General features: G+C 57.4%; 2 protein-coding genes across 2 annotated transcripts in view; one reads left to right on the forward strand and one right to left on the reverse strand.

The window, feature by feature from the left end:
- FASTK (Fas-activated serine/threonine kinase) overlaps positions 1–6,404 on the reverse strand; it is a 67,307-nt gene extending 60,903 nt beyond the window's left edge. Inside the window, exon 1 of the mRNA XM_009998043.1 lies at positions 6,374–6,404. Within this exon, the coding sequence (XP_009996345.1) occupies positions 6,374–6,404 (31 nt within the window). The remainder of the gene's footprint in view (positions 1–6,373) is intronic.
- Positions 6,403–11,039, forward strand: LOC104389089 (centaurin-gamma-1A-like). Its single transcript, XM_009998044.1, has 3 exons — positions 6,403–6,499; positions 7,194–7,252; positions 11,004–11,039. Exons 1-3 carry the CDS (start codon positions 6,403–6,405, stop codon positions 11,037–11,039), a joined length of 192 nt encoding a protein of 63 aa, XP_009996346.1.
- The last annotated feature ends 639 nt before the right edge of the window (positions 11,040–11,678 follow it).

Raw genomic sequence — 11,678 nt, forward strand, 5'->3', positions numbered from 1 at the left:
CCCAGCAGGAGCTGGGCCAGCAGCAGCCGGCCCAGCGGCCGCATTCCCAGGGGAGCAGCTGAGGTGGAGCACTGGTGTTGGTGTCCTCACCCCTCACCTGGCTGCTCCCCTGGGACGGGTTGGGGGTCCCATTGGGTTGGTTTGCTAGGGAGCCCAGAGGGGGCTCGGAGTCCCCTCTAGCAACGCCCAGCCAGCTAATGCCAGACCACTGCTTCTCAGGGTGGCTGGTAGTTGCCGTTGTGGCTCATACTGGAGGCCCAAGCCCGGGGATGACCTTTTCAGGCTGCTTCTGGGACTGTGGCTCACTGGAGCAGAGCAAGTGCTGCTTGCTGGAGCTGCAAAGATCACACTTTGGTTTGGCCTTAGAACACCATTTTGCCATTAGCTGCTTGTCTGTACCCAGCCGAGCTGTGTCTTCTTGGGATCAATGGAATGTGAAGGAGCAGAGGTGAGGTCTGTAGCCAAAGCCACTACTGCTTGTCCCATTGTCCTGTCTCCCCATGGTCCTTCCACTCAGCATCTTGGTCTGTGGGCTCCAGACACTCCAGGGGGAGCTGGGAGCCTCTAAGCCAGGACATGGTAGATTGAATGTCACAAGCTTGTTAGTGCTTCAAGAGGGACTTGCTGGATGCAGCAGCTCAGGAGATCTTTGCCCTGTTCCAGGCCAGTAGTGTTTCTAACACTCAACATTTCCAAAATGGTGCTTGGGAGTATGACTTAGTGCTGGACTTGCTAGAGTAGGGTTAATGGTTGGACTAGATGAGCTTAAAGGCCTTTTCCAGCCTAAGTGATTCTGTGATTCTAAGAAAACTTGGGTGCTTCTCGTGGGTGCTGCCCACCTGAGCGCTGGGAGAGCTGCTGGTGCCGTCCCAACATGCCCTCCCGGGGGTGCAGCTGCACTTGTGGTTATCAGCTCTTTGAAAAAGCTGAATGTGTGAGTCCAGGCAGGGATCCAAGCCAACGCTGCTCCCCTGTTTCCAGTACCTGGAGTATTTTGTTTACAGCAAACTGGGATACCCATCCAGTGCCGTGCTCTGCCAGGTAGACATTCCCAAGGGACAAAACCGGGGAGTTGGGACCGTCTCAGTGCTGCTCCCCCAGCCATGCCGAGACCTCCTTGGACTGCCTGGATAACGTTGCCCCCTGCTGATGGAGGGGTTCAGTCTGCCCAGGCATGGGGAGGGGGGGCAGGGGAATGCAGTTTCTTACCCCAAAGGGATTCGAGGCGCTGGTCTCTGTAGCAAGGTGAAGGCTGATGGGCCTGGGTGTTTCCTGTACGTGTACCAAGGGAGAGCAAGAGCCCTTGGAACTGGAGAACTGTCAACACAGGGTCCAGCCAGCTTGGGCTGGACACAAGTAATCATGGCCAGTGGTTTAGAGGGAGGTTTCTAGGCACAGGGGTGTTGGCTGGTGCAGAGCTGAGCACCCCCCTGGCAGCCACTGGCCTCGAAAAGCCAGACTGGTTTGGGGTTGGAATTTTCCCTCTGCAGGAAGAGATCAGGCAGGGCGTTCAACATATCCAGCAGTGGGATTTGGGCTCCACAGCTCAGGAAGTCTTTCTCACAATCGTGTTCCCCTTTCCCAGGGAGATATCCTGCTTTTTAAGGTTGAAAGTAACTCCTGCTTGGTGCTTGGCCACACAGAGGACTAACGTGTAAGGCATGTGTGAGAAGACAATTGGGAGAAGAATGGGGAGTTTTTACATTAATAAGGTGAAGTTTGCATAGCGACTTGGGTAGATAATGATATGTATCATCTCCTGTTTGTACCTGCCTCAGCTTAGCTGGGAGTGTTGGTGAGGAGCAGGGATGGCATAATGGATTTAGAGACCATGCCTTTGATGCTGAATCCAGTCTGGTATCCACAGTTCAGCGAAACTGAAGAAGTCTGGAAGTTACCAAGGAAGGAGTTATTGGGATGCTGATCTGAGAGGAGTAATTCTTGGGGTGGGATGGGATGGGAGATGTGTGCAGGAGGAGCAGGGCTGTGCTTCTTACAGTCTGCAGGCACCCATCACAGGAGGGAGCTTCAAAAACCAGTGCAGAGCTGTTGGGATCTTCACCTGCCTTGGCTTGTGTGGTTAAACAGTGAGAGCTGAGGTCAGACAAAAGTGGAGCAGGTTTCTACCAGCAAGGGAGGTCCCCACAGAGCAGTCATGTTGGGAAGTGGTGTGTTGTTGTCTCTCCACATCACCAGCTCTGCTGCGTTGTCCGTTCCAGCAGACCCTTTCCAGCTGTTGGAGCAGAGAGACCTCTGTGGTTCTTTGGCCTGTGTGCATTTGGAGCTGGTCTGGAGGGTGGTGGGTGATGAGGGGCTCTGAAGTCTTGGCTGGTCTGGAGCCCTGCCTGGCACATGGGCTGGTGGCCCAGCTCGGGGGCTGAGGAGCAGGGGTGGCAGCTCCTCATCCTGCCCTTTTTCTGAGGAACACACAGTATCCTCTCCTTTCACTGCTGCAGAGCGTTGGAAACTCTGGTGAGATAATCCTTGCTCAGATTGTGTCCCACATGGGTACCCGCCCTGGCTGAGCCCTCTGATGGGAGCACCAGCCTTGCCCATGGAGAAATCTCCCTTCCTGCTCTCAGTGCCAGGGCTGAGTCGTTACAGAGCCTGGAAAAGGGGCTGTGCCCAGGCACGTCCCACGCTGCGCCCTTTTATCTGCCTGTGCGGGCAGGTGGGCACTTGGGAACACTTGTGTGTGGGCACTGCTGTGTTTGCTCAGCCTCTGACCTGCTTTCAAGGCTGGGTTTGGTGTCCAAGGTTTCAGTGTCCATGTTAGTTCAACAGTGGCTTGGATAACGAGTTGGTTAATTATTAGTTGCTGCATATGGAGACCAAATGTGTCTGGCACTGGTGCTTCTGCAACTCAAGGTAGATGAACCTGCTGCGCTTCATCCCGTGGAGGGAACAGCCCAGTGAGGAGTCAGTGTGCCTGGCCAGACCTTCCTCCTGCCAGCTTTACAGGGGTGCAGGGCAGCAGGGGTGCAGGCAGCAGCAAGGGGGTGCAGGGCAGCAGTGAAGGGGTGCAGGCAGCAGCGAGGGGTGCAGGGCAGCAGGGGTGCAGGCAGCAGGGGTGCAGGACATGGCACACCAAGGCTCAGGCTGTGCACCAGTCCCTGCTGCTGTGCGGGGCCCAGCTGTGCCAGGGAGGGGCTTCAGGCCAGGGCTGGCACTCTGGTCCCTTCTGTGGTGCTAAACAGCAGGAGAGGGAGGAAGGCTGGCTGGGAATGTTTTCCTGTGACATTCCAAGTGATGCAGCTGCCCAGCAGTGGTGCTTATCGAGTAAATCACTGCTGCCCGATGCCTTCATGAGCCAAGGGAGGGGGCTGCTGATGGAGCTGTTACCCAGCTGGGGGCAATCTCTGCTAAACCAGCTCGTACCTGCACCTCCTGCAGCTGTGGCCTGTCCCTTCCTCACCTCCTTTGGGTGTGGAACACTCACAGGGGACAGGCTGCAACCTCCCGCTGCCGGGACTGACTCTGACCAGGTGCAGGAGGTCGCCACGTGCTGAGCTTGAGGAGCAAACGACCAGCCCGGGGATGGCAGGAGCTGACATCAGCAGGTTGTGTCAGTGCTTTTGGCAGCCAGAGACTTGGCCTGTGGCTGTTCTGGGTGGTTGAGAAACTGCTCAGGAGGTGTCTTTCTGACAGCTCCCTGGGTGTCACCCGTGCCTGCCTGCACACGGCGGCTGCGCTCGCCCCTGCGGGAGCTGCCGGTGGGGGAGGAGAGTGAGTGCTGGAAAACTGTGGGATAGAGGGTCTGTGCTGGGGAATTCCCTGAACCCCAGGCAGTGGGGCTGTCCCTGCGGGTGCAGAGGGCTGCAGGACATGGGGTTCAGGTGGCGTGAGAGCTGATGGACCAGGCATCTGTGGACCTGCAGGTGGGCACGTCGCAAATAGCCATGGGTCACCCTGATCATAGAATCACAGACTGCTTTGGGTGTGAAGGGACCTTAAAGATCATCTAGAGCCACCCCCTGCATGGGCAGGGACACCTCCCACCAGCCCAGGTTGCTCCAAGCCCCATCCAACCTGCCCTTCAACACTGCCAGGGATGGGGCAGCCACAGCTTCTCTGGGCATCCTGGGCCAGGGTCTCACCACCCTCACAGAGGTGAGACTTCCTTAATCTTCCTAATATAACAATCTCCCATCATTCAGCTCGAAACTGTTCCCCCTTCTCAGCATGGGGTGCACAGGTTGTGTCTGTCCCCTTGTGTGATGGGGAGGGTGATCAGCCTGCCCTGGGACCAGAGCAGGTGTAAAAAGGACCAAGGGTCAGTTACAGTGAGACATTGGAAGGACTCAGGTGGGGTTGGACCCCAGCCTGACATGTGAAAGTGCTCTGGCTCCTCAGGCCATCCTGAATTAGCTGATGGTCTTGAGTACCTTGTGGTAGGTGGGAATGGTGTAAATTGGGGCTTTGTGTTTAGAAATGGTGATTTCAGGTGCTGCAGGGACTGCCACATATGGACCCCGCTCTTAAGGCACGTAGGGCAGGAGGAGGTGCTGCAGGTGGGTGGTTGATGCAGCTGAAGCTGTTTGTTTTTCCTCCTGACAGCCAGAGCCACAGTTCTCCCCATGGTCTGCAGGGAGTGCTAGAGGTGTGTGTGGGAACATTGCTTTATTAATGGAGGGGCCTGGGGAAGCAGAGCTAACGCCTCCAGTTTTGGGGAGGTTCAGGTGTAAAGCCCCCAGACTCTGTAGGAGGATGGTCTGGAGCCAGAGCTGCAGACTGGACACTGAAGCCAGCAGCCAGGCATGCAGGGAACCAGGTCCCAGTGCCATTCCCAGCAGCCAGCCTTCCCCAGGCATGGGGAGATGCTTTGCACAGCAACATGTGCCGTGGACGTGTCCTCCTGAACGGAACAGGAGCTGCTGGAGGAGGACAGCAGTGAGGGTGGAAGGTTCACAGCAGCTTCTGCACAAGAAATGATCCCACAGCTGGGACTTGCCATGTGGAGAGGGGCTGTGGTGGAAGATTGGGCAGTGCTGGTCAGACTGGTGAGGGATGTTGGCTTCACTGGCTGGTGCAGGGCTGGGGCAGCCCCTGAAACCAGGCATAAAGCAGAGGACAGAGGGTTTTCAAGGAATGGGTGTTTCCACTGCTAGAGCTCCTTGATGAAGAACGATGTGGGAGTGAGGTTTTGTGTGGTTTTCAAAGGGGGCAGAACAGTTACTCAAAGGTGAGGTGTTTTGAAGTTTGCTAGATAGACCAGACGATGCTGTGGGGCTGAAGCAGTCAGCACCTAGACACACTGGGGTCTGTGTCCTGTCTTCTCGCCGTGTTCCTGCTCTTCCTGGGTTCCCAGGTGCTGGAGGTGCCACACGGGCCCTTGGGCAACTCAGGGTGGCAGCTCTGGGTGGTGATGTTGGGCAGCCTCGGCCTCCCCTGCCCACAGCAGAACCTGCTGTTCCCATCCTGCTCCTTCGCACCTGCTGGGCTGCACTGGGGCACAGAGGCCTGGGGTCCTGCCCCGTGCAGAGAAACTGGGGTGTCAGGGGTGGGGTGTCAGGGCTGAAGAAGTGTTACTGAGTTAGTGTTTGGTGAACTCCGGGTATCAGTGCCATAGACTTGGCTTTTTAGACACGATGGAACGTGCACTGTGGCCTGAGGGTGCTGGTAGTTGCACAGGTGCCCATAAAGGCAACAGAGGGGATCATCCATTTTCCCCTCCACCAGCAGACTGGGGTGCAGGCACAGAGGGCAGGGCCCCCCCAAGCTCCCCAGCCACCGAGTGGACGATTCCCCAGGCAGCTCTGGGCTGCACAGCGCCAGGTGAAGGTCTGGAGGAGAAGAGTGCTGTGACCGTGGTGTGTCTGTCCTGTCCTTGGGTACTGGGGAGGCAGGAGCATAACCTGGGGTGCAGGCAGTCCCTGGGTAGCTCCTGGCAGGGCTGAGGAGCCTGGTGTTGCCCTCCAAGCTGGCAGGGTCTGGTGCCGTTTCCTGCTCTGCCCTGTGTCTGCCTGCGGTGCTTGGCTCAGGGCAGCTGCAGGAGTTTCAGCTTGCCTGGCTGGTTTGGGCAGAGCTGGTGCCAGTGCCTAGAGCTGGGACTGCCCTGGAGAGCGATGGTGGGGTTGGGGGTGCCAAGAGGAGCTGCCAGGACAGGGCAGGGGGGGAGCAGAGCCATCCTCCCCACCTTCGGTCCGAGTCCCACCACGGCCCTGGGTGGCTCGAGCCCGTTGGCCCTGGGGCCGTTCTGTTCGGTGGGTGTTGCAGGGTGACCTGGTCCCTGTCTGACCCCATCTGAGGTTTCTGTTTTTGCAGGGGTTTGTGGCAGCCAGTCAGGCCAGTGCAGCACAGGCTCCTGCAGAAACAGTGCTCCTCAGGGCTCTGTCCTCAGAAATCTCGTGCAGTTTGAACACCATTAACCTACAGCAAGTGCTGCTGCCTTGTGGCACCTCCATGCCGGGCATCTGCCTTGGGGTGCAGGATGTGCTTCCTCCTCCAAGGAAAGTCAAGGACTCCGAGTTTGTTAGGAGTGGCTGCTTCTGGTATTCAGGTGTTCTCGAGGCTCTTGCTCCTCCTCCAGGGAGTCTGGTTTTATTTGGGAAGTCTGTTGTTTGACCAGCTCCTGGAGATTGTTTGGATGTAAAGGACTGTGTGATTCCTGCAGCAGGAGAGGGGGTGTTCCCTGTGGCTCCAAGCCCTGCTGGATTGTTCCAACCTTCTTAAGCCTGTGACAGTCAAATTACATAATGTGCATTCCATTAATTGTGTTCACTTTCAATCGTGAGCAGAGGTCAGAGCGTGCTGCCTGCCCTGCCTGCCACGCGCTGGTGCTGCAGCCGGGGTGCTGTGCTGGGGTGCTGCTCTCACCCCATGTCCCCTCCATCCCTGGGCTCCTTCTCAGTGTTTGCCTCCCAGGAAGGAGCCTGGTGCTTCCATCATCCCAGCGCCTGGAGGAGGGGGATCCTGCAGGGCCTTTTGTGCCCTCACAGGGAGGATCCCCAGCCCTGGGCTCTGTGCTGCCCTCGGCTCCACTGGTCCTTCCAGCCGGAGCTCTGGATGCTGAGCCTCTGGGCATGGGCAGCATTGGGATCTCATGGACCTTAGTGTCTCTAGACAAGGTGTAAGGAAGGGAAGAGCCATAAGTCTCCTGCCTGGAGGGAGCAGGGAGAGTGTGGCAGGATCCCTGTTGGGATGTCTAGAGACACACCACAGTGACCTGACAATTTCTTCTCTCTGTTCTGCAGATTCGTTTGTGAACAGCCAGGAATGGACCCTGAGCCGCTCGGTGCCTGAGCTGAAGGTGGTGAGTACTCATGACTCGTGCCTCAGACACCCCTGCTTCTCTGATGCTTCTCCAAATCCCCAAGAAAATCCCACGTTTTAATGTGGCCAGTGGAAGTGCACGGGGGTTCCAGCCTGGCCGGTAGAGGAGAGAGGAGCTGGGTCTGCTGCTGTGCTGGAGAAGACCAGGGCTCCTCGGTGGCTCATGCTTGAAAGGGAGAGGGTGTTGATCTGGGAGAGCACATGGATGTGGAGATGGAAAGGCAGTATCTGAGCAGATCACCCTTCCTGCTGGCCATAGCAGAGCCATCATTGCTGACCATATGCTGCTTCTCGGGTCAGACCTTCTGACACGGCAGATCCTGAGGCAGTTTGGGAATGCATCCAGGGTTGTCACCCACAGGGCAACCGTCCGGGCATGGGAGTCACCACCTGGAAGGTGTCATCTCTCCCTGTGAGCCTCCCTGGCTTCAGCTCTGTGCTGGCACTTCCCTGGCCTCTATGGGCCACAACTGCCCTGCAGTGCCCCTGCTGTGGAGGGATGCTGGTGGCATGAAATGTCACCTCAGGTGCTTTGTTCTGTCAGAGAGAGGGAAGGAAACTCCTTTGGAAACCCCAGACAATGCTCCAAGCTTGGGGAAGAGCAGTTGGAAAGCTGTCCAGTAGAGAAAGGCCTGGGAATGCTGGTGGACAGTGGCTGGAGATGAGCCAGCGTGTGCCCAAGTGGCCAAAAAGGCCACCAGCATCCTGGCTTGAGTCAGCACTGAGGTGGCCAGCAGGAGCAGGGCAGGGATCACCCCCCTGTGCTGGGCACTGGGGAGGGGGCACCTGGAATTCTGGGATCAGGTCTGGGCCCCTCAGGACAAGAAGGACATGGAGGGGCTGGAGCATGTCCAGAGAAGGGCAAGGGAGCTGGGGAAGGGGCTGGAGCACAAGTGTGAGCAGGAGCAGCTGAGGGAGCTGGGGGTGTCCAGCCTGGAGCAAAGGAGGCTGAGGGGAGACCTGCTGGCTCTGCAGCTGCTGAGAGGAGGTTGGAGCCAGGGGGGTCGGGCTCTGCTCCCCAGGAACAAGGGATGGGACAAGAGGAACCGGCCTCAAGTTGTGCCAGGGGAGGTTGAGGTTGGATCTGGGGAACAATTCCTGCCTGGCAAGGCAGGGAGGGAGTCCCCATCCCTGGAGGGGTTTCCAAGCTCTGGAGATGGTGCTGAGGGACGTGGGGCAGAGGTGGCCTTGGCAGGGCTGGGGGAACTGGTGGACTTTATCTTAAAGGTCTTTTCCATCTAGAAATGTTCTGATCGTGTAGCTGACCCCCCAGGGCAGGTTTCCCAGGGCACATTCTTGCCAGGCATCATCACCCCTGCTCCCTGCTCTCCCCAGCATAGCCGGTTCACATGGGCGATCTGTTCCACTCTCACTCTCCCTGGCAGCCCTGAGCTCCCTCTGGAGCCTGTTGGCATGAATCCCTCCAGACCTTTCAGGATGAAGGGTTTTGCTCTTCATCTGAGAAACAAGAAGCCGTTTTGCTGGATGCACTGGCACCACTCTGCCACCGTTTTCCTTGTCTGCAGTGAAGTCAAAATTAAAAGAAACTTCAGATACTAGTTTCTTAGTTTGGCTTGGAAAGTGTGCGTCCCTTCCCAAATATTCCTGCAGCTATTCTGTGCATTTCCTTCTGACAGGTGAACATTCTGCAGGCTGCAGAGCAGTGTTGCGAGGTAAACAGTCTGAAGGTTTTAGTCCTTCCTCCTTGAGCACCATCCTTTTCCCATGTTTTCTGTGCCCCTGGGGATCTCCATTGCTCCAGGGTTTCAGCTGGCCAGGGCAGCTCTTCCTCTAAGCCTGGAGGCCTCTCAGAACTCTGGTTCAGTCCCAGCATGGCAGGTCCTGGGTTGTTGGCTTGGTGTCTGTTCCCTGTCCTTGGAGGCAGGTGGGATGCAGGGAGATGCTCTGGCTGGGCAGCCCAGCAGTGATCCAAAGCCACCTGGTTCTTGGTCCTGCCTGCGTGGTGCTCCACCAAATGCACCACGGGGAGGAGGTGTCTGCAGCCCCGAGCCAGCCCAGCGCGGGCTCTCGATGCCTGGCAGAGCTCACAGCTCGTGCTGGGGGAGGCTGGCACGAAGCACCTGCTCTGTGTCTGCTGGTCCTTGTCCCCAGGGGACACCTACACTGTGCCTATGAACTGAGATTCATAATTCCCTGAGTACGGAAAACCATGGAGTCACTGGGGGCTTCTGTTAAATGGCACATAAAGCGTTGACCACAGCACACATCCCTCCTGCAGGAACGAGCCTCTCCTGCAGGAGGTGAGGATCTTCCTTGTGCCCTGCTCCTGTTCCCGTATGCACCACAAGTGGTCAGTGTGCTTTCTGTAAGGTTTTGTTTAAACTATGCTCTGCATCTTTTCCAGCCTCAGTTTTATCCTGGAACTTGCTCCATCTGCTGCTCACAGAGAGGAGTCTGTGTCTGAGGGACAGCAGCAATTCCTGCAGGCCTGGCCTTCCCTCTGGGAGAGGCACAAATGGTGCCTCGTCCCCCAGCCCCAGTGAGGACACCAGCCTGGCTGGCAGGCTGTGTTCCTGTGTTCTCCAGCATGTCCTGGGACAGAGGTTTCCAGACATCTTAAATGCCAGTGAAACAGCAGGTCCCCACATCCATGCTAACTAACCCTGGGGACAGACAAGGGAGGATGCCTGCAGGAGCTTTTAGGTGGACGACAGGCTGGGGAGGAGCAACAAAAAGTTGATGGGACAAACCCTGAAATCTTCAGTAGTGGAGAAGCCTCCAGGTTCTGGGTTTCATGGGTTAGCATGGGCAGCTGCTTCAAATGATGGTGTTGGTGTGTTGGACACCTACCTCAAGGGTGTCCATGGGGACACTGGGAGCCTGGTTTAGAATCACAGAACTGTTAAAATTGGAAAAGACCTCTTAAGATCATCAGGTCTAACTGTCAACTCAATCCCACCATGCCAACTAAACCATATCTCAAAGTGCCACATATGCATGTTTTTCTAACAACTCCGGGGATGGTGACTCCACCACTTTCCTGGGCAGTCTGTCCAGTGCTTGACCACTGTTTCAGTAAACATTTTTTTCCTAATATCCAATCTAAATAGAACATGGAGTCACTAAGGTTGGAAAAGATCAAGTGTAGCATGCCCTAAAGCAGGAGTTGGTTCCATACAAGAAGATCCATGGTGAGGTCAGGCTATCCAAAGCCTAGGGTGGATCAGGTGCTTTTTGTGAGGCTGTGTGGAAAAGGGGTGGGAGCTTGCTTTGCCCAGGTTGCCCTGCCAAGGGGTAGGGTGAGGGGCAGCTCTGCATCACCCCGGCGTTCCCCCCAGCTCTGTCCGAGCAGTGCTGCAGCTGAGGCCAGAGGAGCACGAGGTGGGATGCTCAGGAACCCAGGAGTCCTCTCCAGGAGCTCCCTGTGGATGTGGGGAATAGCTGCAGGGCAGAAGCTGAGGAGTCAGGACCAGGCTATTGGAGAGGGAGGCAGAAGATGCCCTGTCACCCCAGGCTGCTCTTCCCCCAGCAGGCAGCCTCACTCGCAGGCCCCCTTGCTCTGGAGATTTTTTGAATTGTTGGGAAAATGCTGGCATTGGGAAAAGCTGGGTTGTTTATCCTGGGGCATGTCCATTTGAAGGGTGATCCAGAGTGGCAGAGCCCTGGCCTAGTGTGTTTGAACCCAATTAGAACTCAGAGCTGGGTGTCTGTCAGCTCACTCAGAAGCTGGTGCTTGGGGTCCTGCCAGTTCCTGCTCCTTCTTCTGGCAGGGCTGCCACCCCCAGCTGCAGCACCCCAACCTTTGAGATGAGCGGGGCTGGGGCAGGGGGGCTTTTTCCTTCAGGGTTGGCTGTGGCTCAGGGGGGCAGGTGTCCCGCCAGGAGCAGAGGGCTGAGGGAAGAGCTGCTGTGGCACTGACGGGACTGCACCTGTTTGGGGGAGGACGAGGGTCCTCAGCACCCTCTGTCTGGGTGTCTGCACCCCCGTGCCTGTGTGACTGCGGCCAGTTAGTGTCCCCAGGCTCCTCAGCAGGTGCCAGCCGGGCTGTGCCAGCCCCTCTGCCCTCCCATGGCCATCTCTGCCCACCATCATCATGGCCCCGACTGCTGGTGGTCTCCTCAGGGGTGGCCTGGTGTGGAGGGAGGTGTCCTGGGTGCAGGGGTGACACACATCTGTGTTTCAGGGCATCGTGGGGAACCTGTCTAGCGGCAAGTCGGCCCTGGTGCACCGCTACCTGACTGGCACCTACGTGCAGGAGGAGTCTCCCGAGGGTAAGGTCTGGTTTGCAGGGTGCCTGGGGTGGTCTGGGTCCTCGCTCCTCTCCCTGACCCCCCTCTCTGCACCTCATCTGCCTCAGGGCTCTGCAGCCGCCCTGCCCTTCCCTGGGGCTCCCCCCTGCCTGCTCCCCCTCACCTGCCTGCCTGTGCTCTCTTCCCAAGGTGGCC

This window comes from Chaetura pelagica, unplaced genomic scaffold (genome assembly GCF_000747805.2).
Source record: "Chaetura pelagica isolate M959 unplaced genomic scaffold, ChaPel_1.0 scaffold1145, whole genome shotgun sequence".
Lineage (NCBI taxonomy): Eukaryota > Metazoa > Chordata > Aves > Apodiformes > Apodidae > Chaetura > Chaetura pelagica.